Source organism: Marmota flaviventris, chromosome 5 (genome assembly GCF_047511675.1).
Source record: "Marmota flaviventris isolate mMarFla1 chromosome 5, mMarFla1.hap1, whole genome shotgun sequence".
NCBI lineage: Eukaryota > Metazoa > Chordata > Mammalia > Rodentia > Sciuridae > Marmota > Marmota flaviventris.
Window position 1 is genome coordinate 57,187,998 of NC_092502.1, and position 16,996 is coordinate 57,204,993.

The following is a 16,996-nucleotide window of genomic DNA, read 5'->3' on the forward strand; positions in this document are numbered from 1 at the left end:
ATTGTCATGAGCTTGATTTCTAGTGTCTGAGAGCCACCTTGGGAAAGAGGCCAAGGCTGGTGCTGTGAACTTCATTTTCTGTTGGTAGACCATAGACAGAAGACTTCCTGACCTCATGGTTCCTTCTTGACTTGCAAAACTCTGACTTTACAATATGAAAATTCTACCTTTCAGTTTCTGTTGACTGTCTATTTACCCCATGTTGAAACTGAATCACACCAGGGATTAAACTGGATTTTGTTACCCGGGTTCTTGAAGTTCTCAAATGGACTGACTGGTACTAATTTCTCAATGACCACCGTTAAGCAAAACAACATTTTGAACTTTCTGGTCATCACCATTCAGAAGTTTTCTAACTGAGAGGCCGCATCATTTGTTTTGGGTCATATGCTACCAAATCCAATTTTGTCTTATGAATATATAGAAGTGTAAGGTATCCTGGAATACCTCATCAGTACTCAGGTGTCCACCTGCTTTGCTTTAGACTGAGCCTGTGAAAGGTATACACTAGTAGACATGGGAAAAGCAAGAGATGATTTGGCCTGAAGCCAGGCGGAAAATGTGTTGGTTGCATTCCACAGTCTGGGTCATGGGGTAAGACAAATGATCGCATCTGGCCTTAGACCTATCAAACTCCTGCGGGAATGCAGTGGCTTTGTCACACAACGTAACCTTGTAATCCTCTGTCCATCTGTGACTGGCTTGCTTCTCTAAAAGGCACAGGGCTCTATCTCTTATTGCCCACTGTGTCTTTGCTTCATGGCCTGTGTGTCTTTATTGTTCCTAGGTCAGCTCAGTTGTCCCAGTGCCTCATTTCTTTGGGACCTCTGTGTGGGCTGTTGATGTGCAAACATCTGTCAGTATCTAAGCCTGCATGAGTTTGTCTGCCACACTCACAGAACCCAGTTGGTACAAGCAAACATATGTAGAGGACAATAAAATTCCAAAGCTTCAGAAACACCACTGGACCAAGATTTGGCTTATTTTTCTAAGAGGAAAGAGCAGCTTGTGTGTATTATTTACACAAGACATCATTTTGTTGTCAACACTGGACAGACTCATGACCTTTTGTTGATAAACTTGTCTTCAGTATTTTCCTTGTTAGGACCTTTGTCAATATAGAGAAGGCTTCACTTTTCATCTAGGCACCAGATGGGGCCACACTGTGAACAGAAGCCCAAGGAAGCAAGTAATTCTACTTCCTCTCCTCTGGCTGCCAAGATGGCTCTAGGTGACACATTGAGCATCGCCAGAGAGGGTGGCAGTGTGTGGTATAGCAGCGAGGCCTCTTGAAGAAGTCAGTGAAATCAGCACAGGAGCCTGAGCTCTACCACTGGCCATGTGCAGATGGTGTGAAGTGCTTGTTTCATGATCAGCTGGTTTGGAGCCATGGTAAGGGTGAGAGAAATCAACAGGCCTGTGTGGTCATCACCACTCATAGCTTCATCCTGTCATCAACTGGATGTTTTTCTCCTCAAGGACAGTGACCATAGGCTTTTATTTATTTTTTTTAAGTTTCTTTTATTTCACTATAATTGATAGTCCCTACTCACAAAAAGTCTTCAAAATGTGCTATTATGAAAATAACCAAAACAACAGCTGCATGATACCCCAGCAACTGTTTCCAGAAGAAGATCACCAATTTTTTTGAAAATAAGGATGTGCACTTTTATGATATATGGTTATTTGAAGCCCGAATTTATTAACATTTTTAGCTATTGGGCTATTTTTTTTACTGATTTTTAGTTTTTGTACTGAGGATTGGACCCAGTGGTGCTTTACCACTGAGATATATCCCCAGTCTTTTTTTTTTATATTTCATTTAAAACAGGGTCTCACTAAGTTTCTGAGGCCTCACTAAGTCGCACAGACTGGCCTTGAACTTGTGATCCTCTGCCTCAGCCTCCTGAGCCACTGGGATTACAGGCCTGTGCCCCTGCTCTTGGCCCCAACAGACTATTTTTGTCTCTTTTTTTAAAGAGGCAGACTGCAGTAGAAAAACAGGGGAAAAGGAAATAATGTCAAGGACATAGGCTATGTCCTGAAATCCTCCTATACCATTGCTACCCACACACACACATTCCACATGCACACATACACATAACATACCCATGTGTAAGCACACATACATACACACTGCTATAAAATGAGACTGGCTTTTCCAAAGTCATTCTGAAATTCTACTTGTCAATATTAGTTTTATATAGATAGATATATAAATGTATATGTGTATTCCTAAAGTAATGGATTGATATGCTCTATAAAGTATTTCCTGAAAGTGATAGAAATACATTCAGTCAGACAGAACACCTATTTGCTGAGTATTACAGCTAATCATGATTTCATTCCAGCTGTCTGGGGACACGTGTAATCTGTAGCCTGGTCTCCAGTTCTGGCTAAGATCACCATCACCTGGGAACTCTTTTCACTTGCATATTCTCAGTCACCACCTCACACCAACTGAGTGAGAATTTGTGGGGTGGGAGAGAGGAGGAGATAAAAGGGGAGGAGGATGGAGCCCCTACAGGTACAATTTTGTACAAATTTGGAAACAACTTGGAAATCCCTCAGGATGTACTCTTTAGCATAGGGGATGAGGGCTGGATGTCTGCCTGATTTAGCTCCTTGGCTGGGTTCTTCTACTGCATACAACCTGTACATCCTTACTTGACAGCCCAGTCTGTCATGTTAAAAGTCACCCGGTAGCCTAGGCAGTACAGTTCCAAGTATGCAGAGTGGATTTGCTGCTCCTTGTTACTATAATTATTGAAGAACTTGGGGTGCAGGGGGCATTTCTTTGACACAAGCAAAACCAATGGTAAAGAGAAGGTTTCAGTATGCATTTACACTAGAATAAAAGTTGAATTCTGAACTGTCAGAAAAGAGGTCAGGACACCAAAGCGACCTCTTGGTCTCTTGGGAATGAGAGACTAGCAAGGCAGGGTATCATGCTAAGGAGGGGAATGGAGAATAGCATAAGAGTGAGGTGCTCAAGCCCAGTTAGGAAGAGGAGAATTGGGAGCAGTAGCCCCTGAGCAAAGTTGAGAAGAATCCAGCTTCCTCACTCTTCCCAGCAAGCAGAACAAGACTTGTTGTGGTCCAGCCCTCTTTGCAGCTCTCCTTTCCAAGTGACCCCAATCACCACAAGTAAACTGCTGCTTCAGGGACTGATTTGTCCCCAAGATCTCCCACGAGGCTAGTGATACCTGAATTGTTACAATAAGGGAAGACCTCCCTTCCTCTGTCCAGTGACATATACCTGCAAAGCCAAGTTGGAGGCAATAACGTTAATGAGAATGCACCCAGTGAAAAGGACTCACTATCTGACCCTTTTGGGCACCCAGTGGTGAATAGTATGTCTGCTGGTGTCTGTGTGATTTTAGGAGAGGAAGTCATATTAAAGCAGAAGTTTGAGTCCCTGAAGTGATGATAGAAGGAGATGCTCATCCCCTGCACCCCACACCTAAAGGAAAGAGGCTGTGGAAAAAAATCCAAAGCTTCCTGATGGCTCCAGCTGCCCAGCAGTCCACTCTGTGCCATTTTATCTGGGCCCAGACACAGAAAGGCAGTACTCTCCAGTGCTTTGGTCTTGCATCTACATATGCAGACATCGCTAACTTATATGACTAAGACTTTATCTCAGCTTGGTTACCTATATGAAGAAATACTGTTTTAGTGGATCTTTAAAATCCATAGTTATCCAAATAGGAAGATTTAGCAGCCATCTGTCAATTGTCTTGAAGTTCTCTGCCACCATACTGTATGGGGGCTGGGATTGGGAGATGGAGGTTGTCAATCCCCATCCTGCACAAAGCTCACCTTCTACCAGGGCAGACACTACAGATAGAGGTGGAGACAGGGTGAATCACTTCTCATGCCACAGAAAAGCAGAAAAAGTGTTACGTCTAAATGTTAGAGTACTTCCCTTCTACAGTTATCAAACACAATTATTATTAACACATCTCTCCCTTTAATATATGTTTAAAAGTTTTTTGGCTGGGATCAACACCCCAAATATTTCAATACTGGCCTAGGGAATATAAACAATTAAGCAATATAAAAAATATAAACAATTAAGGACTGGGAGTTGTATGTCTAAGAGGGGAAATAATGACACCCCAGATGATCTATTTACTGCATTCATACCATAAGCAATGCCTGCTGAATGCTGGTTTCACATTGAGGCCCCCCCAGCATAATGCATCAGGCATTAAATGCACGGACATTTCTTTAGAGCTGCTTAGCTGAAGTTTATCACGATCACTCAGCCATCGCCTAGCAACTCATGAGGGCTATCAAAGAGCTCTTTGTCCTCAGTCCTGGCAAAAACAGTTCCTCACAGATCTCCTTATCAGCATTGGAACATTTATCAGGGAAAAAAAGATGCTTCTATTGAACCATAGGTCTCCACAAATTTAAAGCTACCCCCTTCCTTGTTTGCTGCTTCTTCTAAATATTTTGGGAAGTTATTTCCTAAGGTAATTAGTGTTAATGTTTTTGTAAAAAAAAAACATTCCAAGGAAATTTTGTTAAGGTATCTCATAATTTTTCATTGCTCTAATCTGGTTCAACATGAAAAACACACAGGCCTGAGCTCCTGGAAGCTTATCTACTCAAAAACAAGGAGATCAGCCATTTCTACCTCCATAGGTGGAAAGGGCGACCACTTAGGTACTTACCCTGGAAGACGTTGGGCTTCCTGATTTGAATAAAAACTTCTTCAGGGAAGCAAAACATGCTGTGTTTGCTCCCCCAATTGGAAAGGAGTCCTGAATATCACGTAGAGAAGAGGAACTGGGCTTATTGATCGATTCAAATATTAATGTAACACAATCCATGTACAGGCACCAACCTCTCTTACAGAGTTCTCAGATCCCCTCTGCACACCATCTTCTGCCCTCCTATAAAACACAAATGTAGTTACGCTCTATCCTTCTTAAAAATTGTTCTTTTGGTAACGCCAGGAGGAGGCTCACAGTCCACAGCATGGCGTTCTTAGTTTCCCTCAATGTGGCCGCGGCCTGACTGCTCACCCACCTCACCTGCTCTTCCCAGCCCCTGAGTTTCAGTTGAAATTTGCAATTCCTAAAGGTTAGATACATCCTTCTTTGGGCCTCTGAGCCGACTCTCTATTCCCTTAACCCAGAGCCCTCTTCCCACTTTGACAAGCCACCTCCTTCCCTGGCCATTGTCCCTAGACAAAGCTAGATGTCTCTGATCTGTGGCCATTATTGCCCTGGAGTTCCTGTTCCTAAAGAACATCTCACCAGCAAGCCAGCATCTGGTTGGACTTCTTGAATATTTATTAACTTAAATTCTATTCTCCATCTTTGGTAATCAAGGAAACAAAAAGATGTATTATAAGACTTTAGCAAAATTGGCCAAAAATAAGATGAGACCCATAGAAATGATTAAGGAATAAGAGACACACGTACACACAGAACCAAACTTTATGGTTAAAACAGACTTACAACTATTTATCCTGGAATACAATTCACCGCTGCATTGTCCTGACATGGAGGTCAAATCAGCAGCCTTATACTTAGGTGTATTGTAGAGAAGCACTTACCAAAGACTCCACCATGAAACCTCATCACTGGAAATTCCACAATTAGATATTTATTTCTTAGGCTCCTAAAATGTGTGCTCTCTTAAAATATTCATATTCTCCAGACCAGGCACACCTCAGCAATAATAGATTTATTTTGTCCTTCCCAGACCATAAATGGAAGGCAAGGTGGCAGAGGCAGGGAGGGACCATGGGGGAGGAGTAGCTGTGGGAGAAAGGATGAGGAAGAAGTCGGCTTTCCATCTTTTGCTGGACTTGACCCCTGGAGAGACATACCTGATATTTGTTTTCAAAGAAATTAAGCATTAATATCTGCAAAATGATGACTTATTTTTACTGATGCTAGATTAAAAGGGTTTGAATTTTTAAGAAGTGTTTGATAGTAGAATGTTTATAATTTATATCCAAAGGAAAGATTTATTTGCAGTCTAAAAATAAAAGTTATTTAAAAGTAAGCTTGGTTCTGGCTGAAATATGCTGATATGATTGGAGGCTGAAGGTTGATAGATGACCCCTAGAATTGAGTGTCTGGGAAAGAAATGATGGGTAAATCACTGAGACAAGCTTACCTTTGCAATAGATCTCCTTGCCTTGTTGCTTATATGGAAATCACCTTGATAAAGTTGATTATGACTGATGATTATGCTAACTAGCTGGACAAACCTCTTAAGGGAAGAGGAAGCAGATATGAGATAAAGCATCACTTTATTCAGAGTGCCAATCTGGCCTATTGTCATTTTTCCTAACATGCTCTGACTGAGAGTGTGCTAAGCTGTGTGTGAATCATGATGTCTATAATGTAAAAGAGCAGCAGATGCCTTTGACCAACAATGTACTCTACCCCATAAGAATGGAATGTGTAAGTAATGATTTGGCAAGTAGTAGATAAACTAAATGGCTAAATCTCAATCTCCCAAATGCCACTCCACCAAAAAAGTATCAAAAATCAGTACTAATTTTCAGGATTATTATCAGATTAACTGGATAATCACTTAACTTCTATATCTTCAAACTTATTTTTTTCTTTTTAAAAAATTAATTTGTTCTTTTAGCTATACATGACAGTAGAATGTATTTTGACATATCATACATATATGAAGTATAACTTCCATTTTTTGTGGTTGTACATGATGTGGAGTTAAACTGGTCATGTATTCATATAAGAATATAGGAAAGTTATGTCCAATTTAGTCTTTCCTATTCCCATCCTCCTTTCCCTTACTTCAGTTTACTGTGAATTAGCATCTGCATATCAGAACATTTGGCCTTTGGCTTTTTGGGATTGGCTTATTTCACTTAGTATAACAGTCTCTAGTTCCATCCATTTAATGGAAATGCCATAATTTCATTCTTCTTTAAGGCTGAGTAGTATTCCATTGTGTATATATACCACATTTTCTTTAACCATTCATCTATTGAAGGGCACCTAGGTTAATTCCATAGCTTGGCTATTGTGAATTGAGCTGTTATAAATTTTGATGTGGCAGCATCATTATACTTCTTTAAACTTTTTACTGAGATTTCCCTTAATGATTCCAGACTAAAATGCCCAGGGTTGTCTGAATCTCTGTGAAGCAGTTGTCTCCATCTTAGCTGTTGTTAAACAGGAGCCTGGTTATAGTCAGAGATTAGGACCTGAATTCCTGGAACTGAGAATAAAGCACAGACAGGTTAGACCTGTTGGTACTTTCTTTACATTCACAAAACAAAGTTTAGGTTTGCAGCTTCCTTATGAAGTGGACTATCACTCAGTGTATTTGGTGCTTCTGCTAGAATGAATGGCTTAAGATCCCATTGCTGGTGTGTCATATTTGGAGAGGGTAGAGTTTGCAGTTCCCTCACAGCTTTCTCAAAGAGACTTGAAAGATAATATATTTTTTGAACATGAGGGAAAAATAACCCAGTGGGCCCAGATCACATATTTTATTTTATGGGGAACATTTAAATCCCAATCAGCTTTACAAAGGGACCCGGTCTCCTTTCTTCAGCCAGCATTCCAAGCTGAAATGAAGTCTATTGTTGATTCAAGTTAGACACAACGAGGTCTGTGCGCTTTCATGCCTACTTAACAGACTTTACCACGTGGGAGACTTTCAGAAGGAGCAAAGCAGGAACAGTAAAAAGTGGGAAACTATTATTTAGAAGAAATGGCTGTGTACCAACTAGCAGCACCCACTTTGGAGTGTTGGAGTGCTCCGTGTTAAGGTTCTGGCCACAATGACTTTTCTCTTAATTGCTTTTGAAGCAAAAACCGGAATGCAGAACATGGCCTGTTCATCACCCTTAGAGCTGATCGTGTTCTGGAATCCTGGAGGGTGTGCGTGCTTGTTCTTACCGTGTTTCCCTTTGGTCTGAGGCCAGCAGTCCCCAGTTCACTACTAATTGTAACTCATTGCCTTTCAATGGGAAGGGCATTTCTCTGAGTTGTGGAGAATTCTGACTTAAAAAAAAAAAAAAAGAGAGAGACCCTGGTTTTACTTCAAATGCAATCTTATGAGAGACTTCCATGTACTTCAAATAAAACCAGTTTTATTCTCCTTTTTGAAATCTTGGTTTTCCTTGATATTTCCTTTGGACGTCTGTATATTCATTCATGACTGATGCTAAAGTTTTTCTGTTTCCAAAACAAGAGTTCAACATCTGTGGCCATTTCATAATTATCAATAGCTTAGCCAATAGCTATAAATAATAATTATGAAAATGTGAAACTTTGCCTCTACTCAATGTGAGATTAAATTTTTAAAGAGGAATTTGGTGAAAAGTGTTAGGTATTTTTTCTAACAAAATATTCTGCACAATCTATCCACAAAATATTTTAAGACCATGTTTATTTGTTTACTCCACAATAGGGTTTTCTCGAGGTAGAACAATTTAGCTACTGTGTGCTGTGCCTTATCATTGTACACTTTGTTCATGTCTCCGTGAAAACAAAAAATGGGGAAAAGAAGGAAATCAATAGTATTTTTGATAAATTTTACCTTCAATAGACAGAGCCCTGGGCTTCCCTGTTTCTCCTTCCTATTAAAGAAGAAAAATCGATAAAGCAAAGGTGTTTTATTCCTTCCTTGTGACTGCATAGAGAAGACTTCTGGGTGTTATTTTAACATTGGATATTTCTGTGTTTGGGTGTTGATAAGATGATAATCTGTTGCCCAGGATACTCAGTTTTAATACTGTGCACTTAGTCCTCCTCTTTAATTAGCGTCTGCAGAAGCCCCCACGTGGTCTCTCCCTCAGCCCTGCCCCCTGTGCGTTGTTTCAGGTGTACACTGTGATAGCGTGTGTGCTGAGGGACGCTGGGGTCCCAACTGCTCCCTGCCTTGCTACTGTAAAAACGGGGCTTCGTGCTCCCCAGATGACGGCATCTGTGAGTGTGCGCCAGGATTCCGAGGTACCACTTGTCAGCGAAGTAAGTGTCTCATTAGAGGGATAATTTCCATCTGTCCTTCCCTGGGCACTAGATACAAAATAATGACCTCTCTTTCTCCTCTCAGTGTATAGTGATGTTCTGTTGCAGCCAAGGGCAGAGGAGGGTGTAATAGTCTCCTCTCCTTTGCAGAACTGTCCCCAATAAAACTTTCCCATAACTTTATTCTCTTCACCCTTCAGGACTAACCTAACAGATGGGGCTTTAACCATTTCTTCCCAGTCATGATTTCATTGCCACATTGGCACCAGAAACCGGATATGATTCTTGATTTTTTTTTCCTGAGAGCTTGCAAATGGTGTTCCAGAAATCCACTGACCTGTAAATATTTTATTCAGCAATTTGGCATTGGCCTTACCTCAATTACCAGAAGTCAACATCAGCCAAACCTTGAGGCAAATCATACATCTGCTAGTAATCTTAATGTCAGGGTTACGGGGAAAAGAGAATTGCAAAGTTAAAAATTGGGACTGTTGACATTGGTTGATAGAGTTTTTGAGTTAGGAAACGATCTATAAAATTTTACTATATTTACTAATTTTTAGGTTAAGAATTGATCTATAACATTTTACTACATCTTTTAGTAAAGGTTATCAGGAAAGAATCTATACCTAATTAGAAGATACACTGTTCTAACATTTTAAGTTTCTTCTTTTGTTACCATTAAGAGTCCATGCAGTTACCCTCTGTTTAAATCTGATTAAAGCCTTGGGAAGCACCTAAGAATGTAGCATTTTGCTTACTTGATTTCCAGTATGATCATGGACCTGGGTCATTCTGAGGAGGAAAGATCTAATTTTATCTATAGATCTATGTATTACCAATACTGATTCCTAAAGAATAAAAGGATCAGCAGCTTATTTAGAACTTACTAGTATCTAATTTTTTTCATTTCTTTATTTGTTCAACAAAAATTATTTGTGTCCCTGCTCCCTGCCCATCCTGGAACTAATGATAGAAAATAAATAGAAAAATAAAAAGGACTAAGACATTCGCTTGCCCTGGAGCAATTCAGTTTATTGGCTTCTTTTCCTTACTCAAAAGTTACATCATTCTTGTCCTTGTTCTTGTTTTATACTTGGAAAATTCTCAATATCATTGTTTCATTGAAGTTTTTAAACATCAAAGTCTTTAACTAGCTCCTGATGTAGAATATGAGGTAAATGCATCTCAGAAAGGTAACTATTTCTATTGTGTTTTCAGTCTGCTCCCCTGGTTTTTACGGGCATCGCTGCAGCCAGACATGTCCCCAGTGTGTCCACAGTAGCGGGCCATGCCACCACATCACAGGCCTCTGTGACTGTTTGCCTGGCTTCACGGGTGCCCTCTGCAATGAAGGTGAGGCATGGAGGTTTTGGAAAGAGATGCGTGGAGTTGAGCAAGCCCCATGCTCTGTTCTCAGACTTCCTGAAGGATACCGTTGCAGCTGTCAGCCATTGAAGCCCTCTAGGATGCGGTGTCTGCAGCTTCTGAAATGCCTTGGAGCTTTGGAAACATGGGCTTGCCATGCCAGACAAAAGCTCTCTATTCTCTGAACTATACTACTCTTCAGTTTTAATTGGAAACATCCTCCCATGAAAAATCAATATGAGGAAGGATGTTGACTCCCTGAGTGAGAAGCCATGAAGTCAGATTTCTAGAAATCAGATGAGGTCTCCTGGTTCGTGATGCCTTAATGAGAGTCTTTGGCTCATGTGTTTGTAAAAACAAGCCCATTCAAGATGAGGGATGCTGGCTAGCAGAGGCAGCTACTAAATGGGCAACTGGGTTGGTGACCTTTGAAGTCGTTTCTTGTCCTTAAGGGCTTAGGATTCTGTGAGATGGGTTGTGATGTGAATTACTAACATGTGGCTTTTTCACAGTGTGTCCCAGTGGCAGATTTGGGAAGAATTGTGCAGGGATTTGTACTTGCACCAACAACGGTACCTGCAACCCCATTGACAGGTCTTGTCAGTGCTACCCAGGTTGGATTGGCAGTGATTGCTCTCAACGTAAGTCTGGTTGGAGAACAACTGATTACCCATTGTTTGTTTTCAGGTGCCTTAGAATTTACTTATGAGTGTTTGTACAATCAGGAAAGAATATGTGACCAGTTATAAAATGCATTCTAGTTTTTGAATTCCTTTCTTCCCATTAAGAATTCTCTGCAATGATTCTATATCTAAATCCAAATGATGTCTTGGGGAAAACCTAAATATGTAATAATTTACCTATTTGCTTTTCAATGACTCACCATCCATTGATTTAAAAAAAAAAAATAAGCGTGTTTAGAAATCTATCTCTTTATTTTGTTTTTATCTGGAGAGTTAATTATGGGCACATGAAGAAGAATTTAAATGAGGTGAACCTTAGAAACCTGTTGGGCTTGTGAGCAGACCACCCACCTCACTGCAGCTCATATGCTCAATTTCACCTTTGCTACCCCTACCCCCTCACCCTACCCCATACCACTGTATTTCAGACAGGGATTGTGTGACCCTAGGAGGAACTGTGTAGATGACTTTTAGATCATCAATGTCATGAAAATGTGCCATTGACCATAAATGGTTAATGCTTTGAAAGGGTCAGTGCAACTTTTAGTTCTCAACTTTTGACCAAGGATAACATACGTGCAGCTGTACTCTGATTCCATTCACTATAAATTTCATAGCACATACTCAGTTTATGTTGAACCCACTCACCATGCACATAAAGCAAATCAAACAATGACTAGGTACTGATTTTACATGGTGGTTTTTTTGGCTACTTATTTCAGACTCTGTGGTTATTATCTGCAAATATTAATTGATGAGCAATATATTTTGTCTGAAGATTTTCTTCTCAATGTTGTTTTTTGCCCTGAGTAGGGCAGGCTGTTCCCATTTCTGAGGAGTAAGGAGGCAAAGCCCACTGTAGCTCTTTGGTGAAGTGTTATCAGATATAACTCCTTGGTATGTGCTTCACTGTTTGTGGGGGGGAGCACTTCAGAAGTAACAGCAGACTATTCAAATCTACATTTAAAATCTATCATCAGTTGCAGGAATCCAACTCAGAATGACACAGGGACGGGTAGAGGAACAGATATTGAAACTGAATGACACAGTTAGGGAGAAAAACAAGCCCCAATATCATTGCCATTGCATGATGGGTATACTGTGCTTTATTTAGAGTACTCTTTATTTTGGAAGTTGGTCACTTCCTCATTTGGAGGAGGAATGTGCTAGAGGGAACAAAAATGGGAACACCACTATGAATGGAGACAATCGTGTCTCCTGTTCCCATAATCACTCTAGAGGATGCTGATTTATTTGGCAAAAGCCTTTGCTTCTCATGGGGATCATTGACTTCATTGATTCCCTTATGGACTCTGTGGAACCATCTAATATTTCTTCTTGGATGATTTTCAACCTGTCTAGAAAGAGAAAAGTCCACACAGTGAAAACAGAGACTTTGAAAAATTAAAGGGATGCATTTAAAGGGACAGGTGTCCTTGGTAAAATGATTTTTTTCAAGCCCTATCTCTCCATTTACTTTTTAAAATATAAAAATTCTGATTCTTATCCCCATTCTCTGATCACAACCACTATAGGGAGTAAAGCCTAATGCAAGTAGTTTACCTTAAAAAAAATCTATTATGAGGGGCTGGGGTTGTGGCTCAGCTGTAGAGCCCTTGCCTAGGACATGCAAGGTGCTGGGTTTGATCCTCAGCACCACATAAAAATAAGTAAATACAATAAAGGTATTGTGTCTGACTACAACTAAAAAAATTTTAAAATCTATTATGAACATAAAAGGGTTTACAAAAAATGTATTAAATATTATCTAAGGAATCAGTTATTTCAGGTAAAGAATGCTGCATCAAATGTCAGATGAGCTACAGGCTTAATCATTTCCACCCTGAGTTTTTCTGTGGCCTTAGAAGAAAAGAACTGTATTAACCAAACAAATAGTGGATATTATTATTAATCTGTGTGACCTTGGATAAGTCACTATTAACTTTATTAGACCTTAGTCTAACCCTCTGTAAAATAAGAAAGTGTTGTCCTCAAAAATCTACTCTAGTATTCACACTAGATCTTGAGGATCAGCCATGAAATTTTTCCCTTACTCTTGAACACAAATGATTTACACAATTATGGGAGGTTTTTTTTTTTTTTCATTTAAAATTGCTTCAGACTATTTATTGTTTTTATTGGTCCATATTCCCTATGGAGTAGCCCTATATAAATTACATGTAATCCTTGTAAGAAATTATGTTCCTGAAGCATTTGTATGAATAAAAATCTGGGGGGATGTAAATCAAATTATTTTACCTCATAATCTTCCATTATCTGACTTATTGATTGCTGTTCCATTGGCAGTGACCCCTAATGATTCTGAGTTATTATTTTCTGCTTCTTCCAGTTAAGAGTTTAATTGCAGCCTTAGGGTAGAAAACCAGCCTATAGCCACAACCCTGGAATACACTGACAAATGCAGGATTTCGAAGTCAGAGACATGCATTGCATGACCTGGGGGTCTCCAAGTCAAACATTCCCCATCTGGTCTCTGCTGGAATGGCCTCTCCTTGGACAGGCTTCTCTTAAAGAAGTAGCTCCCAACCTTCTTGTCCTCCTTACAATTTTATTTCCTTCATAACGCTTGCCATCATTTTTTTTTCAGTTGGTTGAGTAATGGGCTGATTTGCTGCCTCCTCTACTCAAATATAAGCATCCAGAGGGTGGTTTGCCTAGGACTTGGTCTTGTGCTCTGCTATCTCCCTGTGCCCAGAACAGTCTTGCCACATAATAGATGTGGAATATGTGTTTGTTTAATAACTGAATCTGTAAATTTGAGATGATTCTTGCCATCACTACATTCTGTGGTTTTGAATGAATGTGTCTGTCAGGAATGATGGTCATGGCTACAGTCAGCATTGCCTTTTGAGTCTTAGTGCATAATTTGGACCTTCTTCACTAAATTGTGAAAGTTTTTTTTTTTTTTTTTTTTTTTTTTGGTGGGGAGGAGTACTGGAGATTGAACCCAGTATGCTTTACCACTGATTCACATCCACAGCTCTTTTTATTTTTTTATTTTGAGATAGTGTCTTGCTAAGTTGTTAAGGATGACCTCAAACTTTCGATCCTCCTGCCTCAGCCTCCCAAGTTACTAGGATAAGCCACCATGTACAACTAAATTGTGGGTTTAACATGTTATTTTAGTCCTCTGTATACCTCTAATTTCCACATATGAGGAACTGTGCAGGGGTGAATGGAATTCCTTCTGCTTGGTGCTGGTCTCAACTCTAACATGCCTCTCCATGCTTTTTATGGTTTTAGCATGTCCACCTGCCCACTGGGGCCCAAACTGCATCCACACTTGCAACTGCCACAACGGGGCTTTCTGCAGTGCCTATGATGGGGAATGTAAATGCACTCCTGGCTGGACAGGACTCTACTGCACTCAGAGTAAGCAAGGAGCCTTCTGAGGCCCACTAAGGGGAACCATATTCAGGAGTAAACAGCCTCACCCTTTGTACCACCTAAGCTCACCGAGGGTCTCTTCATGGAATACTTCATCTTCCCAATGACCTCTAGATATCTGAATTTCTCTAAGCAGTTAAGAGATACCACTTTCCAAGTATTCTGTCTCTAGGTTATATCAGGACATCAGGTAGAATAATGCTATGTGGAATGGTATATACTTTCTTTCTCTTTTCTCCTTCAGCCAGACCCTATTTATATCGTGCAAATTCCCTATCACTTATTCTAATAGTGCATGCCAGGGTAAGTGATAAGAAGTTAGAAAGTTAGGGAAGACAACCAGCCTCACTTCCTAACTTACTTTGTGCCATTGGAGAAGAGGGAATTCAGTAGTTCTTAAACTTTAGTGAGATTCACAGTTGCTCAAATGAGTGGGCAAATAGCATTCTGGTCTCTCCCCCAGAGTGAATGGTTCAGTAGGTCTGTGCTGGGATCTGAGAATTTGCCTGTCTGCTGACTGGTGATAGTGCCATTCCAAGACCATTATTTTGAGGACACTGTTCTAGTTCTTTTTCACATTCTGTGTCCTATACTGTCCTAGCCATTTTTTCTTCCATGAGACTTTTTAGCATCTATTTTAGTGAGCTTTGTGACACTGTGACCAAAATACCTGACAAGAACACCTTAAAAAAAGAAATGTTTATTTTGGTTCACAATTTCAGAGGTTCAATCTATGGCTGGCCAACTCCATAGCTCTGGGCCTGAGGTAAGGCAGAAAACATCATGGCAGAAGGGCATGGTGGAGGAAAGCAACTCAGGACACGGCACCAGGAAGCAGAGAGAGCTCCACTCACCAGGGACAAAGGCCCCAAAGGCACAGTCCTAGTGATCTACCTCCTCCAGCTACACCCTACCTGCCTGCAGTTACCACCCAATTAATCCATATCAGTGGATTAATCCACTGATTAGTCATAATACTCATAAGCTAATGATTTTGCCTCTGAATTTCATTGTCTTACACATGAACTTTTGAGGGATACCACATATCAACACCATGACAGCATAATCGACTATTCTGTACAAAGTGTTCCATAGCTGAGAATCATTGGAAAAAACTTTTTTTTTGCCTTATTATTTTCAATGGAATGAAGGAGACAAGAGAGGAACATTATTACTTTATAATTATAGTTTTATAGTTATTATTAATAACATATGATTTAAAATTCCAGCAATGAACTGAGGAGGAAAGACAGGTCAGAAATTGGGCGATTCTTATTTAATACTAATTAGTGAACATAATTAGACAGTAGTCTGAACAAGACTTTTCAAATTTTCTAGAAGGGAGAGTAGCCATTTAACCAAGATTTGAAAGGGATAAATGGCAAGGAAAGAGGTTGTCCCAAACATATTCTCCAGAGATTGTACATCTATATTTTTGAATTCCTTAAAGTACTTATACGCTATAATTTATAATTCTAAAAATTGGGGTCTGCTTCAAACAGAGGACCTTTTTACGTGGACATAACGTGATATATTGGGAGCCCCATAGGATCTAAAGACAGACCTCCCTGTGTTTGTATCATGGTCCTGCTGTTCTGCCATTTGCTACCTATGTGACAGAATACTTGGGACTTGGTTCTTATTGTAAGATGGGAACATCATCCCTGCATTTCTGGGCTGCTGTAAACATTAAGTGAGAGAATTTGTTAAAAGAATCTAGTACATAGTAGGTGCTAAATAAACACATGACACTGGGGAATGTCTCACAGGCTGGCACCTGTGTGCTGTCTCTGTTCTTGAAAGTCAGGCTTTCATTAGGTCTCACCATAAGAAAACAGGAAAATAAAAGGCAGATGTAACTTTTGGAAACAGCCATTGAATCAGCCTGTACTGAAGCATCTTGTGTGTCAGAGAGCCCCCAAACCTCCTGCAGGGCAGCTGCCAGCCCTGTGAGCCAATAGAGCTTGTGCGTGTCTTTAGCCCAAGGGTCCTGGTGTTCTAAGCCTTGGAAATTGGGGAGCAGTGTGAAGACTTATTGCTTTTTTCAAAGCACCAGTGAAACACAGTTGTTTTTAAGTTAAGCGTTTAACCACGCCTCTTTGGTGAGGTTGATAATATTGTCTAAATTAATTACAGATGCAGTGGACAAAACTAGTAGCAGAATTGGAGGCTTTCTGTACTACAAGTAAAAGCATGGAGATAATTTTAATATAATTAAAATAATTATATTATTAATTATTGTGACATAATAATTAATAATTTAGTCCATGGAATTTGAGACCAGGATTAAAAGTAGTTGAGTGAAGAATGAGAAAAATGGCATAGGTCACATAGCTAGTATGTAGAATACTCCACAGCTTCGATGCACAGGCTTCAAGGGATGCTATTAGAAAACAGAAGTCTTGCATTCAAGGGTACCAGTGATAGTCACACTGATAGGTATGGAACTCTTCTGCCTCTTATTTGTGAATTACAACCTACTTACAAGACCCCTTCTTAGAACTTCTAAGAAGCCCTGTGACAAGCTGACATATGCACTACTGTCTTTATTCTCAAATG

General features: G+C 40.0%; 1 protein-coding gene across 1 annotated transcript in view; it reads left to right on the plus strand.

Annotated features, from left to right (window-relative positions):
- Positions 1–16,996, plus strand: part of Megf10 (multiple EGF like domains 10) — a 116,458-nt gene that overhangs the window by 85,536 nt on the left and 13,926 nt on the right. Inside the window, exons 13-16 of the mRNA XM_027949340.2 lie at positions 8,832–8,978; positions 10,200–10,334; positions 10,859–10,987; positions 14,294–14,422. Of these exons, the coding sequence (XP_027805141.2) occupies positions 8,832–8,978; positions 10,200–10,334; positions 10,859–10,987; positions 14,294–14,422 (540 nt within the window). The remainder of the gene's footprint in view (positions 1–8,831; positions 8,979–10,199; positions 10,335–10,858; positions 10,988–14,293; positions 14,423–16,996) is intronic.